The following is a 20,908-nucleotide window of genomic DNA, read 5'->3' on the forward strand; positions in this document are numbered from 1 at the left end:
AACTCTGCTGCATGTCTTATTATCTCTGTACCTGTACTGGACACTTAGCTATTTGTATACAGTGTTTAACCACCTAAACCCTAGATACTTAGTTGATTAGATCCTTTAGTATTTCCCACTACACCAGATCCCTTCACCGGAAATAGCCGATCTTCAAGCTCACTTGCGGAGCTTTGTGAGATTGTAGATCGGCTATATTTGCATGACGTAAAGTATACACTGGGGTAATAGTGGTTAAGAGTAAGAAATGCCATCATAAAATAGAATTTCAGCAATGTCTGGAATGGAGTAACAAGGCCCAGAACCCTGTAGGATCCACGGATTGATAAATTAACACTGAGGATTATACTGTGTAAAAACATTGAGATGGTGTTCTTTACCAATTGTCAATAAACAGTTTGTGCCACCACCATGCACTCGAATACCACATAAGATAGTTATGCCATTGAATATTGCCAAACAACTCAAATGGCAATCTAAATAAGATTGTGGCTGACACATCACTCAGAAACAGTCTCTACTACCCCCACACAAGGACAATGTGTAAATGGTAATGAAAATAGAAACGACTTGACCTTAGAGCTGAGTGGGTAGAGAGGCCGTCTAGGAATCAGAACATCACCGGTTTGATTGATTGATTGATTGACATCTTTCTTTTCTAAATCTTTGTATTCAGTTTTTTTGACAAAAGCCAAAGATGCTATACATAGCATCTTAATACTCATTAGATCACAAAGATATACACAAATTGACATCTTACTTACGTCACAGTGAACCTTGAAATAACAGAAGTGTTTGCAAGTTATTCAGGAAAATATTGACAAAATACAGGACACATAAAGGAAATAAAAAAGGTGACTCACATTGAGTCAATTATGCACAGGAATGGGAAAACAAAGAGGGAAGTCTGTCTCCAAAAACATCTGAGCTGTGAATGTCAGGAACGGAACAAACGTGAATTTGATTCGTCTCACCACTAATTTCCAATTAGAAAGGTGCACTTGGTGGAACATATGTCTCCACCAAGCTTGGTGGAATTCCATATTTAGAAGTCTATGACTTGTGATCTATGACATATGTACAGTATGACCTATGACACCATATTTGGATAAGGTTTCAGCCCGATCTCTGACTGCTATTGTCTTACACATTATAAATTCAAATTAAATATTTAATATACGTATAAATATGAAAAGAATATAACATAATCTCCCCTCTGCCCTTCGGCCTTCAAGCGGAGATAATGAATAACAACAGGGTCCAACACAGTGCATGGAGAGCTTTCCTGCTGATAGGTTCTCGTTTCCATTCCATTAGTGTCCAGATAGCTACTAGTATTCTATTTTGACAGGGTAGTTCATTCATTCACCTGGTGTCCCAGGGCTCAAGGTAATTAGGCAGCTAGATAGAAAATCAGGTGCATTCTGGGTCACAGGGAGAATGGAGAATGTGGTCCAATAGTGAAAGACAATTCAGCTTCACAAACAACTTAACACCACATTATATTATATTCCCTGTTTATCACCCAAGTCCAGAACAATATTTTAAGAAACAGCATGACATTTAGATTTTTTCTAACATTTTGGAGGGGGAAGAAATCCTCATCAGTATTCCTAAACTAGCCTATTAGCCTTGTTATTTGTCCTTAGGTAAATCAACAGAAAAGGCTAGCTCATTTATTTAACAAATCTAATGGCAGTACTGTACTGCCCTGAGCACACTTTATCTTGGCCACTGTAGAGCAATCGCATTCCAAGTCATGTTCACGCCCTGTGCCAATTTATGTACCTCACAGACAGCTGGCATGGATCTCAAACTATTGGAATGGTAATGAACAGTTGGAATCATATGCATTGCCCATTACCATCCAACAGTAATGGAACCGTGACAGCTACAAATTCTTTGATTTGCCATTAATAATGTGCTATTATAGTTGTGTATTAAAAGAAACCGTTTCTGGATAGCAGCTTCCACAGAAGGTATTTCTCCTGCATGTCACTACATGGCGCCGCTGTCGGCCTGAAACCTTGTATGTCCAAAACCGTTACTTTTCAGGAAATGGAACAAAAGAACCTGTGTTTCAATGGAGCCAATATGGTTGCTATTTTTTCACAAGCTCTTGTTTGTCCGTAATTTGGGCATTTTAGGCAATCGTTTTTCAAAAAGTTTTTTTTGTTTTGTTTTGCTTTTCAAAATGTTTTTAAATGTTTAGAAACATTGTGAGCTTGTAGATCATCTATTTTCTCTACTTTTGCGCAAAACTGTCATACGAGTCGACAAATTAATTTATGAAAAAATATAAAGATATGGAGATACAAGCTTTCTCTCTGATAGCGGCGAAAGTCACTATTAGTTTCATGGTTGTCAGTTAGAGTAAAGCAGCCTCTAGCAATCCATGACAGCTTCAGAGGATGATAGCTCATTAAGTCCATATAACTGGCAGTACGCTTTAACATGGACACACTGAGAGACACACACACACACACACACACACACACACACACACACACACACACACACACACACACACACACACACACACACACACACACACACACACACACACACACACACACACACACACATTGGGATTACTATGCTTTTGAGCGAGTTTCCGTTGACCACATACACAGTACACTCCCTAACCTCTTAATATTCCCCAAACACTCACCACAACATGTCTAACCATACCCATTTTAACCCTGGCATCCTTTTTTTGGGCATGTCATTACAGGCGAAAATTATTTCAGGAAATCAAAAACGTTTTTAAATGATAATGAGGGAGTGCCGGTGCCTGAGGTCAGTCCAATCGATCGGTTGTCCAGAACCGCTGATCCGACTGACTTCACACCGGGCACCACACCCCAAGTCCATCAGTCAGGCGGTTCTCGAGATACGAGAAGGACAGATACACATACCAACCGTGAGATTTTGCAAATTTTAGAAGGATTATTAAAATAATTGAAATAATTTAGACCATTGTTGTGGTTAAGTGGTTAACCCTTAACCAAAACGAAACTTTCCTCAGCGTAGTATTTAGAGGACAATTGGTCATCATAAAGTTGGAAGACAATACGCACACACACACACACACACACACACACACACACACACACACACACACACACACACACACACACACACACACACACAGTGAAACTCACCATCCGTCTTCTACAGTAGTACTAGAAAGTATGTTTATCCTGGAAGCACTGCTTCCTCACACAGCCTCTAATCCACCCGCCTGTGAGCTCAGGGCCTTGCCACTCACACACTATGTACACTAGGTCTTTCTGTGGTGTGTGTGTGTGTGTCTGTACATTTTTGTGTGTGTGTCCTCAGGTGCCCTCGCTGATACACCTTCATGCACAAACACACGTACTGTACACTCATACAATAAAATGGGCCAGTGCATGCCATATATACATATTCACAAACACAGCGGAACAAATGTACTCATGCAGAGATTTTTGCAAGGAGCAGATACAGTCACAGATGCACACACACACACACACACACACACACACACACACACACACACGTGCGCGCACAGCAGACACGTATTAGACGGATTTAGAAACATGATGATACGTGCAGATCTATACTGTCGTCAGCGATTGTTAAAACATGCTCGTTTCCTGCTGGGTGGTGGATTGAGGACCTCTCTGTGTGGGGGACCCGCCTCCTCTAGCCCCCACAGAGCCCAATCACAATTCTACTGCACTCACAGTCCCATACACATGAAATGAAGCCCTGTCAGCCCTCTTTACATCTCATATAGAAAAGCATGACTGGAATTTAGTCCTTTGTGTGGAACTCCGCTTTACTAGACACTTCAGTGGAGAAAGAGAAGAGAGAGAGAGAGAGAGAGGGTCGAGTTCATAGATGGAGGTTCATGAGCACACCAGCAACACCAGTGGTGTAAATTAACTAAGTACATTTACTCAAGTACTGTACTTGAGTACACTTTTGAGGTACTTTTACTTTACTGGAGTATTTCCAATGCTCAGTACTTTTACTTCTACTGCATTTTATAGGCAAATATTGTACTTTTACTCCACTACAATTATTTGAAAACTTTAGCTACTAGTTACTTTTCAGATATAAATTATTATATTATAAAACGTACATTAACCACTTTAGCCCTATTTCATACCTAGGCTATTTGAAAATAGCAGGTCTACAAGCTCACAACGCGTCGCCACGCGTTGTGAGCTTGTAGACCTGCTATTTTCAAATATTTTAGTACTTTTACTTTTGGTACTTAACTCACCGAGTGCCAGAATTATTTCTGGCTATGTTGTCCCAGTGCCAGAGATTTTTAAGTAAAAAAAAAGTGCTTAGGGAGCGAGATACAGCCTTTTTCAATTATAAGTTAAAGAAGGAGTGGATGGAGCTGCAAATTTCAGATAATGATATCTTGGGTTCAGAACATCTTTTTACACTTTTTTACAAGTACATTTTGAATTCTGGACTTTTACTTGTAGCAGATATATATTTCTATATTGCAACATTGGTACTTTTACTTCAAAGTAAAGAATTTGAGTACTTTTTCCACGACTGCTTATATGGAATCGTCCCTTATTTGGAAACTAAAAGTAGTGCCCCTTATTGAACTGATAAGGAAACACACTTTCTTCCTTATTTTTAGACTGAATAAATGACACACATCTTACAAGTTCAAACAGCTCATATTATGAAACAGGTTGTTAATATAATACATACATAACAGTGAGATTTATCTTTTTCTGGGCCTCTATTATTTCTCTTATTTGAATTTCAGGTAGAAATTCAGGTAGTCCTACAATATGTGGTTCATGTACAAACATGTAATGTGGGACAACTAACAAGGTATGTGTTTTTTTTTAAACAGAGAGCAGAAATCATACACCATTTTAGCTCTTCAGTAGACCATTCCATAGCTTGACTGCCAAAACTGAAACAAATTTTCACATTTATTTTACATTGGTTCAAATTTACACAACCTTCTTATGTGGTCATTTCCTTCTCTTGCTTTAAAAAGCATTGGATATTGGAAGGCTATTATTCAAACGTGAATATTTTTTTCCTATGTTTTTAATTATACAATGTTTACAAATTTTAAGGCGTTGGACCCTATGAATAACGGATTAGTTTTTTCACAATAACCATCTTTGTTTATTGATCAAATCGCTCGCAACATTTAAGCGAATGAACAGTGTCTTACACAGAGACTCGTGCAGAGAAGTGATTCTAACTGTGTCAACATTACTAATCCATACATTACTGTACATCAATAAAGGACGCTGTGGAGGGGGGAAAAACACAAGAAATGTGCGCTGCCTCAGAACACCAAAGCATCCATAACATCCTTATACAACCGTCGATTGGGTAAACAATTATGAAGCTGTTCGAGTGATCTATGGGGCAATAATGAGAACTCATCAATATTAATATTTCTATAAATACGTATTAGAAGAAGCTCTCACCACAGGGGGGGGTGTTTCTCACCATAAAGTGATGCGCGGTTATCCTTGCTGTCCTGATACCTTGTATCTCCATATTTATATGGAGATACATTATTATATTTTTTGGTAAATGAATGGCCTACTTCGTTATACTATCAAGCGTCACACAAAAGTAGCAAAAATAGCCGATCTACAAGCTCACAACACGTCGCGATGTGAAGCGTTGTGATCATGTAGAGCTGCTATTTTTGCTATTGTTTTGTTAAGTGAAAGGGGTTAAATGTGTCTGTGGGTTTTTATAAATATTGGACCAATGAAAAGTACGGTATTAACAAAAGCTTGTGACTAAATCATAACTACATTGGAGCCATTGGAACACAGTTTTGGACATACAAGGTTTCTTCCCGACATCAGCATTTATGCATGGAAGTCTGGTATTGGGAATTGGGTCTCAAGAGAGGATATATAACTCTTTAAGCTGATGATTATCATAGACACTCATGCTCACATTATATACATGAACACATACACACAGAATCACATGCAGATGTGTGTGTGTGCATACTGCATAATCAAATGCACAAGCATGCATAGGGTCTTGGACATGCTTGTGTTTACACAGCTGCTAGTACACACTTATACATGTTGTACAGTACACACCAAGAACCATGTGTACATGCTTGTGTGTAAGCATACCCATAACAAAGCACACGTACACAAATGGCCATTTGCTAGAAAACACATGTGCTCTCACACAGACAGAAGCAGATTCATGTGTGCACCCAAGCAAGCACTCATATGGGGAGACTCTATGCCCACACACACACACACACACACACACACACACACACACACACACACACACACACACACACACACACACACACACACACACACCTCTCCCACTCTCTCTCCTCTCTCTTCCCAGAAGACAGGTCCTATCACATCCTCCTCTCTACAAATCAGTGTGAACCATTATGCACATATCATATCCGTATTACGTATTCATAGTTCACATCATCAACCTCCAGACAGCCACGGCGAGCGTTCCCCTTAAACCGTCTCTTCTCCTCCTCCTCATCATGCATGTGCTAGCTAGCAAGTGGTGCATATATTACATGCAAATTGTTTTTTTTATAGCCCACCCCATCCACAACCGCGCTGACCCCGCCTCCTCTAAATGGGAACGCGTAGCGTAGAATGCTGTTGCCAGGGCAACAGGAAAGCCAATAATGGAGATGGGATTCTCTGATGACCATGCAGACAAACAAATCAGGCCTAAAGACCTCTATCTGATGGGGTGACTCGGGGGCGTGGTGGATGAAGGGATGTGCAGAAGAGGAAGAGAGAGATGGAGTAGAAGGGATTAGGGCTTGGCCATATGACTTCAAAACTATTCACTTTTATTCACTATTATTTCAAACTTTTGCCTCGATTACGATTAATGAATGATTATTCAAAAAATAATACAGTATAGTGAGAATAGCAGATCTACAAGCTCAACGCGTCTCGACTCACGATGCGACCCCACCAAGATACCGCCAAGGCACACGCCTAATCATGATGATGTGGGTTTGATTGAATCAATCTTGTGTCACCTCCTGCCTGTTCACTTTACTATCTAATTTAAAAACAAAGAAGAGGGAGACAGAGATACGTTTGTTGAGAGTGAACGAGACGGATACTCTGCCTGTCCTGCCCTACTTTCTGACCACTAAAATAATTGCACCTGCTGAGTTAAAATTGAGTGGGAATGTTTTTTTTGCAAGAAACTAGGGCATAATGGCAAGTCATCTGTGGAATCTACATTTTTCTTTCACCGAAACAGCATTTGTAATTCAAAATGGGGAATAGGGAAGAGTAGATGGCATTAGAAATCCTCTGTCTAGCAGTTAGAGAATCACAGACACACTAGTTAGATGGCAGATACATTTCATTTAAGAAACATAAATGGATACTGTGGATGGATGGCTGGATGGTTCTATTCTGTTTGCAGTTCATTAAACAATCCACTAATTAATCATCATTGCTGAATGTGTTTCTATGGCCTGACAGCCAATGCAAAATGGCACAGTTGCTGTAGTGACCAGCTTGCCCTTCACAGACTACTATGTGTATAGTTTAGCCATTCATTTCAACAGGCACAAGCGCATCAAATATTAATAGAATATGAACAGTTACCTTAGGGATGATTACTAGAAGATGGGATCTCCCTGTATTACCTACCCATTATCCAGATGATCTCAATCCAATTTGGGTACCTGGGAATGTGAATAAATTACAATATTATATTATGCGCATACATGTATCTTGTGTAATGCTTCAATATATTCTCAAAATAAAGAAAATGTATCAAGTTATGGCTCTTTTTCTGAGCACTGTACTTTCTGTCTTTCCTAAAAGAGCATAAAGAAACTGTCCATTAACTTATGATGCGTCATGAACTTATCCCTTAATGTTGTTGCCACAAATGGGCGGAAGGATAGGTCACAACATGTATTGCTAATGTAACTGGAAATTAAAACAAATATATCGGACTAAAGACAAAAGACGAAAAGGGAATATGGCATACTCTCTGGTTGGTGTCCCAACATCCTGTCGTATTCTTCCTTTTCTGGGTTCAGTTCTTGTGGTGAGTGGATGTTATGTAACATTATTCATACCATAGGTGTCAATCATATAGTTCCCCAAACATTACACCCAAAATACACTGACACAAAAATACAGAAATATAGTGCAGGAACACTGGCAGGTATCTCTGTATTCACAACATTAACAGTACAGCCTGTCTCCTAAATCTGGAGCATAAGTGTATTGCTTGTCATCTAAAAACTTCAAACCAAAAAGCTAAGCATTTTCAGTTCACACTTTCCAAAGATCCAAAGATGCCTGTTCTCCAAACTATGTACAAATGTAACCTAATGTTTACGGGTTAATTTGGTTACATTTCTACACTATTTGAGTTACAAATGGATAGATTAACACCGAGGATTTAACTGTGTACTTATGTGCTCCTTCAAAGCAGACAGGGGAGTATGCCACAGATGAGGAGGACGGAGGACCAGCGGTGCCGGACGGGGAGAAGAACATTGAGGTGTTTGATCTCCCAGAGACGGACGACATCTTGTCCCCCTCAGATTTAGATGCCACCAAACTCTATCAGAAATTCAGAGAGGTAACCTGTTCCGTTTCTCACATCTACATGTGACCCAGTCTCTTTACATAACGTATAATGCATACAGTACACATCCAGCAGAATATTTCATCTTGTCACATACTTATATCTGGGGCCTACTATGTGAAGGCCGCAACATGAATTCTTTATCATCAAAATGATTCTTTTCCTGAAAGACCCTTTGGCTGGTATACTTTATAGAATAAATTAAGATACATATTTCCGACTTTCCTTAATTCTTCAACTTAGATTAGATTTGTGCTCACTCTCCTATGGCTGATTCAAATCCCTATCTTGCGCCGCCTAACCCCTTATGCCTAAACTTCTTCGGCCTTTTTTACTATTTTAAAAATCATATTAAAATAGTTCAAATTGCCTACAAGCTCACAACGTGTCGATGTAGATCTGCTACGGTATTTTCGCTATTTTAAAATGTTTTTCAAAATAGTAAAAAATGTCAAAAAAGTTTAGGCATAAGGTGAAAGGCGGCTCGCAAGATGGGGCCCCAGTGTTTCACCCTGTATTTTGATCCCTTCCTTATTATAGCCTCCCTCGCACAAAAAAACAACCCTTGGTCAGCATGTGGTGCTAATACCAATATTACCACCACTATGAAAGATAAAATCACCTCAGAGCACCACATTTCATTCTTTGACAGTTCACTCATTTTATGCACTTTAGGCAACGGAGGCAGCTGGTCATATTGATTGAACACACCACACGGCTACTTTTGGCACTGGTCCGTTTCAGTCTCTACCCCCAACTGCTACTATGGCTATGTGACACATTTAATTAATGGCCCGGGCCGGGCTCTGTGCGCTGCTGGGGGATATCGAGTAGAGAAAATAATGTAATCCCCTGTCCCAATCCCTCACCACTCATTTTGCTGTCTCTCTCTTCGTTTCCCGTTCTGCTCTCCATCATTACTTCTCTCTCCCCCGCCGCATTGCGTATATTTCATCACTTTTTAGGTAAACACTCTTGATGTGTTCATCATTCATACATTTGTACTTATTTGTCATAGTTTCTCTCTTTCCTATCCATTTCTAAAGTACTTACATGCACGTGCCACTCGTGCACACAGTTTCCTGTTTCCTGATTGTTTGTTTTTGTATTGGGTCTTTGTTTGATCATCTCCAAAGAGATCGAATATGCTAAGACAGTGGTTCTTTTTCATGTTAAGGACCCCCAAAATTGACACTTATTAGCCCACGGACCCCCATTTGAAAAGATATGCCAGTTGCCAGGGACCCCCATAAGAAGATTTTTATGGCTCTAGAAGTGATTTTCAACCATTTTAATTTTAAGGACCCCCAGTTTGACATGCATTAGGCTACGGACCCTCATTTAATGGCCTTTCTATCTCTGGGACCCAAATTTATATTCTAAAATCAATGTTAATTTAACTCTGAGAGTGTTAATTAAATTAAACATTAAACACTCTCAGAGTTACAGACCCATAAGGGTCCATTTGGTTCCTAACTATCCATCATTCAGCTGGGGACCCCCTGGTATCCCCTCAAGTACCCCTGGGGGTCCCCGGACCCCACTTTGAGAACCAATGTGCCGAGAGATGCTGAATAAGCCCCATTGGCAGTGAGCTCCTCGATATCCAACCGAAAGTAGAAACGTGTGGTCAAAGTGTGGCTATCTGTCTGTCTGTCTATCTATCTCTGGACTTCCTCTCCTGCGTGCGTGTGTGCGTGTCGTGTGCATGTGTGAGCCGGGTTGCCGACTGTCATGGAGGACCGGGTCGGCTGCCTCCATCCATCACACTGTATATGGACAGCAATGAGCCTGCGCAGCCATGCGTCTGATCATCTGACCGCCTTGCCTTCTCTCTCACTGTGTCTCTCTCCTCTTATCTCACACTTTTGCTTCTCCAACCACAGCTGCAGATCAAGCACACAGTCACAGAGGCGGAGATCCAGAAGCTAAAAAGCAAGGTAAGCCACCTTGGTGTATTATTAACCCATTCAGGCCGGGAACGCATCTGTGTGTCATTTTTAAGATTCCTTTGGGCTATTCAAAAATAGCAGATATACAAGCTCATAGCGCGGCACCGATTGCCGCACTATGAGCTTGTAGATCTGCTATTTTTTGAAAAATCGTGAAAATGTGTGCAAATCTTTGAATATATGTATTTCAAAGCAAACATTTGTAACTCAAATCTTTGCTTCTGTGGATTCTACAAGTGTCTTCTAAATCCTACATTTAAAAAAAAAAACGTATGTTTGTATATCAGTGGTTCTCAAACTTTTTCATGTCAAGGACCCCCAAATACATTATATGTATTTGGCCGCGGACGCCCAATATTATATAGCTCATTTGTAATCTACAAGCGTGGCACTCAGTGCCGCGCTATGAGCTTGTATATTTGCTATTTTTGAATAGTCCAACGAAATCTAAAAATGACACACAGATGTGTTCCCGATCTTAAAGAGTTGACATGAGAGCTGGTTGTGGGTACAGATAGATTGACACCTGTCAGAGTCTGTCACCGTTGAAAGATGTGTGGGTGCATTAACTGGCCGCTGGAAATCGGTTGCCACTAATTGCATCAGGAAGTGGGCAAGTTTAGAAGTCTGAGTTGGTTCAGGCTGGTTGGCCAAGTTCTGTGAATAGACGTTAATGACAGCCTATTCAGACAGTGACCATACTAACCTGATTATAGTAGTGTATAGCATTATTGGAAATGCACTTTGCTGTCATTATCTTTATTTATGAAAAAAGTGTTAAATAGATCTAGATTCTGATAGTAATCATTGCTATAGTGTTTGTTCAGTAACAGTGGTCTCCCTGTCTCTCCAGCTCTTTGATAAACAGAAAATGCATTTGCAGGTTTATTGAAACAGGGGAGAGAACTCGTACAAAATGCAGGATAAACAAGTGGAATTGGAAGTGATTACACAAAGAAATGAGCACACAAATTTAGAACTGGAACTCTATAAAATTGAAGCTGATAAATGGGTACTCTCTCCTGATTGGATTAAATTGGCAACCCACCTGAAACTGTATTTCCTGTTTACTAAAGAGCTGGAGAGACGGGGAGACAGCTGTTACTGAACAAACACTCTATAATGATTACTATCAGAATATAGAGCTTTACCTTTTTTTTGTTTTAACCAAAGATTGTGCCATAGAAGTCAGCCATCTTAGAAATGTTTCTGTGGCATATATATTTTAGTAGTAGTTCCTTCTCTTGGCTCTCAGTTTCACAAGTCTTCTTGAGGAAAAAATAGAGGGAACAGCATGCATCTTCGCAGAAGAGCTGAAGTTATGTTTTATTACTCTCTCTGCATTTTGATAGCAAGCTGTGTGCGCGCATGTGTGTGTGCAGTGTAGTGTGCATGCGGGTGTATGCACTCAATCTGCAGCAGAACAATACTATGCCAAAGAATGTCCGGATTTGATACATTTCCAGCTGTTAGAAAGCTGTAAGTTTATATTCTAAAATGCAATAGAAGAGAAGCTGTTAGAAAGCTGTAAGTTTATATTCTAAAATGCAATAGAAGAGAAGCTGTTAGAAAGCTTTTTAGGGGAGACGGATAGATCCACGGTTTTGAGTTTAAACACAGACACCTTAGAAAGTTTCAATTAGATCACGACATACGTTAGTAGGATTTGTGTAGCTGTATCGCATCAGAGAAGTCCCCATTGTTGTAAATCATCATAATACTATAATACTTAAAGCTCACAACTGCAGTGGTTGTAGTTGGTCTACCTGCTCTTCTATTGAGAACTTTGATCTCGTGCCGGAGTCTGAAAAAATCTCCATGAATTCAAGGCTTCATAGGGTGTGTAAGTGATAGAAAATAAATCATTTTTTGGGGTGAACTACTCCTTTTGAAGTGATAAATGATCTTCCAAATAAATGAACAGCCAGATACAGGGGAATGCTTTACTTGAATCCTTTTAGACCATTGGTGCTTTTTATCAAGCCACCTCAAAGAATCTCATCTATGCCATCAAGTAACATTTGCTTTTTGATAGCAATGCACTAAAGGAACAGAAGATCCCACCGTGTGGTAAAGTGGCAGGGAGGGTGAGAAAAAGGGCTGGTAATCAAAAAAGGAAAAGAAAAGGAGATCCCACACGTACTCTATCTAATGTCACATTACACCATATTTGAACCTGAGGTCATGTGACCTCACTATGACGTGGCTATGGAATATATAGAGCAACCCTAGGTAAATATAGGTCCTATAGAGCCTATAAGAGCCAAGCTACTGAACAATATCAAGCCATATCAGAAAGTAGTGCACTGTTTAAGACACTGTTTAAGCTGCCAACAAGCCATACCGGTTTGTCGCTTTGTTATTTTAGCTCTCCATCTGTCTCAACATGTTACATATAGAGCAGAGACGTTGGTTACATAACGTGATCAGCTGTGGCGCTGAGGACAGCATCATTCCTGCCGTCTTGTTGATGCTTCCGACCACAGCTGTGTTCATAGTGCTCAGCAGGTTTAGTCTGCTCCACTCCATATCAGACTGCCTGCACATCGAAACAAGCACCATCTTTCCCTTCATTCTAATGTTCGCTGGGATCCTGGTCATTGGAATATCTGACTTCAACCTGGAATATTACACTGTAGTCCCATCTATTGCCTGTTCAAAAATGGATCTTTTTGATCAGCTGCTTCACCCTCGTCAGATCATCCGTTCTCTCCTGCATTGCGTCATGGGAGTTCTAGTGGCCTGGTGTTGTGCTGTAGCCGTTGAAGGAAGATATCAGACACTTGGCTACCCGTGCACACACTGTGGTAGTGGCGGCACCCCTCAGTTGTGTCTGAATGAGCACTCCCTTGTCCTGCTGTTAGCAGGGGCTTTTTTTGGCCTCAGTCACAGCCTACTGGGAGTGGTCCACAACATGAACTATGTGGCCTTCCCCACTGTTCAGCAATGCAAGTTCCTTCGCTTTACGGGCGCCTTGCCTTTGGCGGTCAAATGCAGTGCCACCCAGAGCCTTTATCTTGTCAGGAACTTCCTTGTTGTGTATAAATTCATAGGATATGTTCCAAGAACATGGATCTGTAAAACACTGAATCTTCAGTTGGACAGCTCCCTCTACCCTCTGGACTCCATAATTGGGATGCTGGACATCCCTCTGGTCTACCACCTATGGATCAGTGGTACCTTCCTCCTGTTCCAATTGTACATCACTGTGCTGATCTTCAGAATCTTTATCACGGACGTGCACAGTTTTCCTGAGGACGAACATCACTGTCTTGCCAGGGTTATCAGGGTTATCGCTGGCAAGCAGCCAGTGATTGTGAAGTTTTTAGCTCTGCAGGACTTGGCATTACTGTCCCACTCTCCTTCACGACGTCTTGAGGTCTTCAGTCTAAGTCAGCCAGGTGGCCGTCCCCATAACTGGAATGCCATCAGTAAGGAGTGTCTGTCTCTGCTATCTGACCTGACCCAGAGGCTCGTTGCTCACCATGACACTGTAGCCGCCACCAATAGTAGGGCCAAGTCCAGGTCTACTGACAGTGACAAGGTATCTACACAGTCGGACAGCTCCGTAAGCTCGCCAGACCTGGACAGTCCTTTGTCCTCCCCAGCCATGCGGCGCCTCACCGATCCCCTGGAACAACCCTCACCTTGTTATGGCTCTGTGCAGAGTCCACACGTTATGAGGAGGGACCCCGAACTCTGGTCCACCCCCACAGGCTCACAGGCCCATGGCAGTTGCCCATCAACCCCTGACCCGACAACAGCTCCAAAACAGTCTCCAAAACCCAGTCTCCTAAGTCAAGTCCTCCAGAACAGACAAGAACCGGTTAGTCCTTTGACCTCCCCAGCCCTGCGGCACCTCACCACCACCTCGCCTTGGTCTGGCTCTGTGCAGAGCCCCCCCATTGTGAGGAGGGGCCCCAAACTCTGGTCCCTCCCCACTTACTCACAGGCATACGATAGCAGTTGCACATCAAGCTTTGCCCCAGCACCCAATCCAACAACAGCAGTCTCCAAACCCAGTCCAACTCACTTCCTCCTCAACAGACAAGAACAGGTTAGAAATGTCTTCGCTCAGTTCCTCCAGAACAGACAGAAACAGGTTAAAGATTTATTGGAAAAGCGGGCGCAGGATAACAACTTGGCAAAGTGGGTGCTGATGATGTATAACATGCTCTCAGAACTGTACAACAAGCTCACAGAAGTGTATAGCAAGCTCCCAGAAGTGTATAACAAGCTCCCGGAAGCCTCCAGTCAAGCTCTCTTTGCTGACAGCCAGGCTCACATCTGGGCACTGGAAGGGCTGTCTCACCTAGTAGCGGCCTCCTTCTCCGAAGACCAATTTGGCGTCGTACAGACTACGCTACCCTGCATTCTCAGCTGCATGCTGGACCTTCAGGAGGCAGTAGATATGCACTTCAAGCTGCCCCATGCCTCCAGCAAGCCTGTGAGATCATTCTACAGCATGGGAGACCCTACGTACAAAACGCTGCGCTTCACTCTCGGAGCCACCCTCAAGACCGCCATCGACAGGATAACATCCACCTTTGGGGAGCACTTAAATGCTATACAGATGTCGGCGGAGCACCAAAAGAGATTGCAACAGATTCTAGAGTACAAAGAAAAACACTTGTGCACCTTGGCTTCCGAGCCTTTGAATCTTCAAACTCCACTCAAACTGTATTCAGTCACCTTTATGACCAGGTCATAAAGGTCAAAACAAAACAATGCAATATAAACAGACATTAGCATAAAATACCAATGAAATAGAAACAAAACAAAAAATCCTCATCAGCTTGATTCAAATGGAGTGTAGCGAACAATCAAGATCTAATGAGAGTGCCTTTTTGCATAACCGGGTGGGGCATGTGGGTTATGCATTCCAAATTTGCATCGTTTCCGACTTGCATCGTTCCCAAGTAGACCACGACCAGTGCCCAACGGGCACCAGTCTAGTATTCATATTAAATACTAGGGTGATACCAGTTGGGAACGCAGCGCATACCCCTCCGGTTATGCAATACCCTTTGTACCTGTTGTCAGAGTACTTTGTGCGGTAACCTTTACATAGTACTTGGAGGCCAGTCTACCTTAAATGAAGTTACCCAGAGTGTCTTTATTTTATTGATCAGTTTGCACATTACTGAGAGCACCAGGATGCTGAAAAGCTTGTTGCTTGTCTCTACATTTGAAGTCCTACACTGTATAGATAACTAATATCCTTCTGTGCTAAACGGTACAGAACCTTATGCAACTAAATGAAAACAAATCTTTAGTCGTCAGTCATTAACAATTAGATGGGAAGAGTCTTTTGATGATGTTCAACAACAATACAAATCTTGAGTCTACTTTAACTCAAAACCTTTTTCACTGCAGAAGTGTTTTGAGGACCAGGTAAAGACAGCTGTGCAATGTTTTATCCAGCTGTCTTTTCATGCATGGCCAGTACCTACTACTATAACCACATGACCTTTGTCCCCTCCCAGCTAGCATCGGTGGAGAGGGAGAAGCAGCGCTGGGAGAAGGAGAAGAGCCAGCTGAAGGCCAGCATCGAGGAAAACAAGGAGAGGATGCTGAAGCTGGAGAGCTACTGGATTGAGGCCCAGACCCTCTGCCACACCGTCAACGAACACCTGAAGGAGGCCCAGGCCCAGTACCAGACCCTGGAGAAGAAGTACAACAAGGCCAAGAAACTCATTAAGGACTTCCAGCAAAAGTGAGTGTACTCCATGGTTAAGCTAGTGAGATATAAATGAGGCTCAGTGAGGTTAGTGTTAGAGCTAAGCTTAAAATCATGGTTAGCTCTAACACTAACCTCATACGTTAAGGTACTGTAAGGTCACTTGTTTTTTGAGAATTTTCAATCATCTCCACAGTTCAGCCTACGTCAATGCAAAGAACTCCAAATAGAAGCGACTCCAGGCGAAGTATGCTCAAAAAGCTAGTCTTTAGTTGTCCTTTAGCCGATTTGAATCCAGAACAATGTTGGGAAACTGACGACTTTTTGAATAAATTCGTTCATACATTTCATACTAAAAACTAAATTTTATCACATCAATTCCCTCATTTCAGAACAACTCCCAACACTGTTGTGATTTTGCTCTAAAAATCGACCAATAAAGGGCCATATACGGGTAAACTTCTCAAATTAACACTGAGGATTTCACTGTGTGAGAAGATACAGTAGATTGCCATGAGTTAGTCAGAGCGTCTCTTTTATGATGCAAGTCTTGTCGCTTTTGATTCTAGTTGAACACAGAGGTCCCATTCTCATGCAGGGCACCTCTCCTGTTCAGTGCACTAATCACTTTGGTCAGTCCATCACAACCCCTCTTACTCCCCTCTGCTCTGACTGCCTATAATTGGCTCTGAACCCCCAGGCCAATGATCTTAGCTAAACGGCAACATCCCAGAACCAAGGACAACAAGGATTTGAGGACATGTCTCGCAGTCCTACGCCTTTTATTCTCAGTGTGTGTGCGTGTGCGCTTGTGTGTGCGTGTGTGTGTGTCCATGTGTGTGATGGGCTCAGTATAAGCACCAGGGTCAAAGTGAAGTGAGTAACATTGACAGTCTGAAACAGCCTTGGTTCCTCGGATGTCAGGGCTGAGAGAAAGACGGGCAGATCTTTTTGTCTGACACACACACACACACACACACACACACACTAATTCTCTCTCTCTCTATCTCTCCCTCTTTCATCTTATCCTTTAACACACACCCACTCACCACGTTTATTTCCCCCCTCCACTCCCGCTGTTTCAGAGAGGTGGAGTTTGTCCAAAAGGAGGATGCAGAGAGGAGGAGGCTGGAGGAGGCTGAGAAAGCTCACCTGGCTGAGATCCAGGGCCTGCAAATCAGGGTAAACCAGCAGCTCCGTCCTTCCATTGTCACCACCTGTCATTGTGTGTGTGTGTGTGTGTGTGTATATACTGTATGCACTTACCACTTATATCTGTTTTATGATTGTTCGCTTAGTATACTTACTGCACCTTGACCACAGGCAGTTCCCTACCCGGGATAATAAAGTTTACAACCTTAATGGACCACTTCAACCATATTCAACCTATCTTCATATACATGTCCCTCACTAAAAACTAAGATTACGGCATCTTATAATGAGCATTTTGTGAGGACCAATTATATGAAAAAATAAGGTTGAAAAGGTGTTCCTTTAACCACTTCAACCCCAGCATCCATATTCTGGGGGCAACATTGGCCAAAAATAGCACATCTATGTGCTTGTAAATATTGTTGGTGAAGGGATTTGGTGTAAACTGAACAAAGTACAACTCAGGTCCAGTTTACTAAGGCTAGAGGGTTTAAGTAGTTAACCATGGCTGTGTCATACTTGTTAGAATCCAGAAGTTTTGTGTCATACTTCTTAGAATCCATCATTTTTATCAGTTGACACTATCAACAGACACTACGGTGTGTCCTTCAGTGGGAAGTGTGCAATTTGTTGGCTGTCTGTGTACTGCATGTTGTTTTCATTATATGTTTTAACAGCAGTTACTGTACAGTATGTGTCCCACTGTACGCCTCTCTCTCTCTCTGCCACTCGGTCTGTTGTTCTGACTATCTATTTATCAGCAACGTGTGTGCATCGTGTACAGTCCTGCACATTTAGCTACTCTAGACCACATTCATTTATTTACAATGTGGTGCTGTGATCAGGGATGTGCAGTTTCCGTTGATTGGGGAATATCTATATGAATTCCTAAGTCTTCCCACTGGAGGGAGCTGTTAGCACTTGCACTTCATCAAGTGTAAAATATGCCTTTTTTAACCTTACGTGTCACGGCCCTGTAGATGACAGCAGATGTTACCTTTCAGTGGACCATGGCAGGTGGACCTGTCACTTGGTTGACAAGTATGTCATGCAGGCCTTTTCATGGGAGAGTGGGCAACTCACAGTAAACAAAAACCTTGTCCCTTGGAGTCTTAAATAGTGAAAGCTGAAGTGCAACAGGAAACAGGATGTTACATGCTGACAGGACAGCAGCAGGGGTTTTCAGTTACTTTTTAAGCCAAGTCTAAAACAAATTACCCAATACACAGTTCTTCAGCGAAACTTCAAATATTTAAAAAAGAACTTCAGTTGTGTTCATTTTCACCTGCACTCAATGAGTCCCAGGAAGTGAATTCAGTCACCAAATCAAGTAACAAGTCAAGTCAAAACAAGTAAAAATGTACTTTTAAATTACAAATGAAAGCATACAAAAGAATAGCAATTCAGTCATAAAAACAGCCCTAAGATGCATACCAGTATAATAATCATGTACAAAAGTTTACTAATGAAGCTTCCAGGATGTACACACACACACACACACACACACACACACACACACACACACACACACACACACACACACACCCCGATAAAAAACAGCTCAAAGGCTTTTATGAAGAGAAACGCGTTAAGCCTGCTTTTAATAGAGGTCAGAGTTGATGCACATGTCCTGTCATCTGGCAGGCTATTCCAAACCAAGCAGTCCTTAAAAAACACTTAAACCCTATATACTTAGTTGACTGAAGTCACCCAGGGGTCTATACTAGGCCCCCTCCTTTTTCCCCCCTACACAAAAAATTGTCGCTAAAAATAGCCAATCTATGCGTCGCGTAATCTTTGCTGAATGTTCGCCCCAGAATAGAGATGCTAAGTGAAAACGGACTAACCCTGTTAATACCTTCCCATTTCTAGGACATCCTCATTCCTCCAACCAGTTCACACCGCGACCACAATAACAACAAATCCCTCTTGTTTGATTTTGGATTCAGAACCTGTGTCGTGTGTCAACCCCTCCCCTCTGCCGTCTCTCTCTCTCTTACAAACCAGATCGCAGCGTTGGAGTCGGAGCTGATGCAGCTGATGAAGCAGAACGGTATCCAGGTCAACAACAACAACAATAGCAACAGCAACAACAGCAGCGCCACTCAACAGTACAGCCCCTCCAGGGCCGCTGCCCAGCCCTCATCATCCTTATTAAGTGGTGAGATTAGTATGCAGCCCACTGTATGGACAGTATTCTCCTGTATGCACAGTTATTATTATTATTATTATTATTATTATTATTATGCATTGTGGCCTGTTGTGTGTAGATAAGATGATGCAGTAATGTTAAATGCAGTTAGTCCACCATGGTTGTAGCAATGTCTTTAGGCTGCTGCGCTGCTCCCATAACCCTGTCTGATGTTGTTGTCCATTGTCAGTTTACTGTCAACAACATTAGGAGATTTAAGGATTAACTTATTTCATACAGCAAACATCAGCTCTTAGACACTCAGTCTCTCTCTCTCTCTCTCTCTCTCTCTCTCTCTCTCTCTCTCTCTCTCTCTCACACACACTCACTCACTCACTCACTCACTCACTCACTCACTCACTCACTCACTCACTCACTCACTCACTCACTCACTCACTCACTCACTCACTCACTCACTCACTCACTCACTCACTCACTCACTCACTCACTCACTCACTCTCACTCACACAGAGAGAGATCTGGCCTTGGATTAAGAATCGCTCGCATTATAACTCCTCTTGACAAATCCTCTGTCTTCCCTGTTACTGTTATACTATAACATATTTTCACCCTTCACCTCTACGACCCAGACCGCAAGAAAATTCAAGTAATCTGTTTACAACACATCTGTCTCCATTTGTTCTTTTTAAGGTCTCCTGGCTTTATTTTCATGTCTGTGTGTCAGATGTGAAAGGCCCACATATAGTAGCAATTTGATCTAAACTGACGTGAGTGATGAAGTTATTACCCACATGAAACACTAGCGGCCCTAGTATAGGGTACCAGCGGACTCTGATCAGCTGAGTACATAGGGTTTAAATGATACTGGCCAAAAAAGATTAGCTTAATAAGACACTTTGAAATGAAGGGACTGGCCACTTTAATACACTGATATGTTTGTCATCGTCGTTGTCACTTTGTTCGTCTGTGTGTGTGTGTGTTTGTGTGTGCGTTTGTGCATGCGTGCAGATCTGAGGGAGAGCTCTTCCCTGTCACCCAGTAAAAAGAAGATCTACAAAGCAATAGCCAGAGACAGCATCAGTTCTACAGAGGGAGAGGTTTGTATTTATGCATTTCGGTATCTGTTTTTAACACATTAAAACATTTCATGATCTTTATTTTCCTTTGAGAGGATGTAGTGATTGTGTGGTCAGTATATAATCAACAGGGCACCTCATGAAAAGCATTATCTCATGGTTTATCAATATCAGCTGTCCCCAGCTAATATTGAGCACATTAGTTGCTTTTACTTAATTCTTTATTCAGTGTATCTCTTTTGTAATTATTTTGTCATTTATAATTTTT

General features: G+C 41.8%; 3 protein-coding genes across 5 annotated transcripts in view; all 3 read left to right on the forward strand.

Annotated features, from left to right (window-relative positions):
• casd1 (CAS1 domain containing 1) overlaps positions 1–20,908 on the forward strand; it is a 272,242-nt gene that overhangs the window by 77,564 nt on the left and 173,770 nt on the right. The gene's annotated exons all lie outside the window — the stretch shown is intronic.
• ppp1r9a (protein phosphatase 1, regulatory subunit 9A) overlaps positions 1–20,908 on the forward strand; it is a 69,536-nt gene that overhangs the window by 39,136 nt on the left and 9,492 nt on the right. For 2 of the 3 annotated variants that reach the window (XM_084080937.1, XM_084080936.1), the window contains exons 7-12: positions 8,470–8,622; positions 10,515–10,568; positions 16,067–16,296; positions 17,346–17,442; positions 19,420–19,573; positions 20,573–20,661. In XM_084080937.1, the coding sequence (XP_083937063.1) occupies positions 8,470–8,622; positions 10,515–10,568; positions 16,067–16,296; positions 17,346–17,442; positions 19,420–19,573; positions 20,573–20,661 (777 nt within the window). The remainder of the gene's footprint in view (positions 1–8,469; positions 8,623–10,514; positions 10,569–16,066; positions 16,297–17,345; positions 17,443–19,419; positions 19,574–20,572; positions 20,662–20,908) is intronic. The other variant, XM_084080938.1, reaches the window with a different exon arrangement.
• Positions 12,967–15,291, forward strand: LOC311061195 (nucleoporin NDC1-like; the record flags this gene model as incomplete). Its single annotated transcript, XM_084079752.1, has 1 exon — positions 12,967–15,291. One exon carries the CDS (start codon positions 12,967–12,969, stop codon positions 15,289–15,291), a length of 2,325 nt encoding a protein of 774 aa, XP_083935878.1.

Source organism: Gymnoscopelus microlampas, assembly GCF_963454915.1.
Source record: "Gymnoscopelus microlampas genome assembly, chromosome: 15".
NCBI classification, from domain to species: Eukaryota; Metazoa; Chordata; class Actinopteri; order Myctophiformes; family Myctophidae; genus Gymnoscopelus; species Gymnoscopelus microlampas.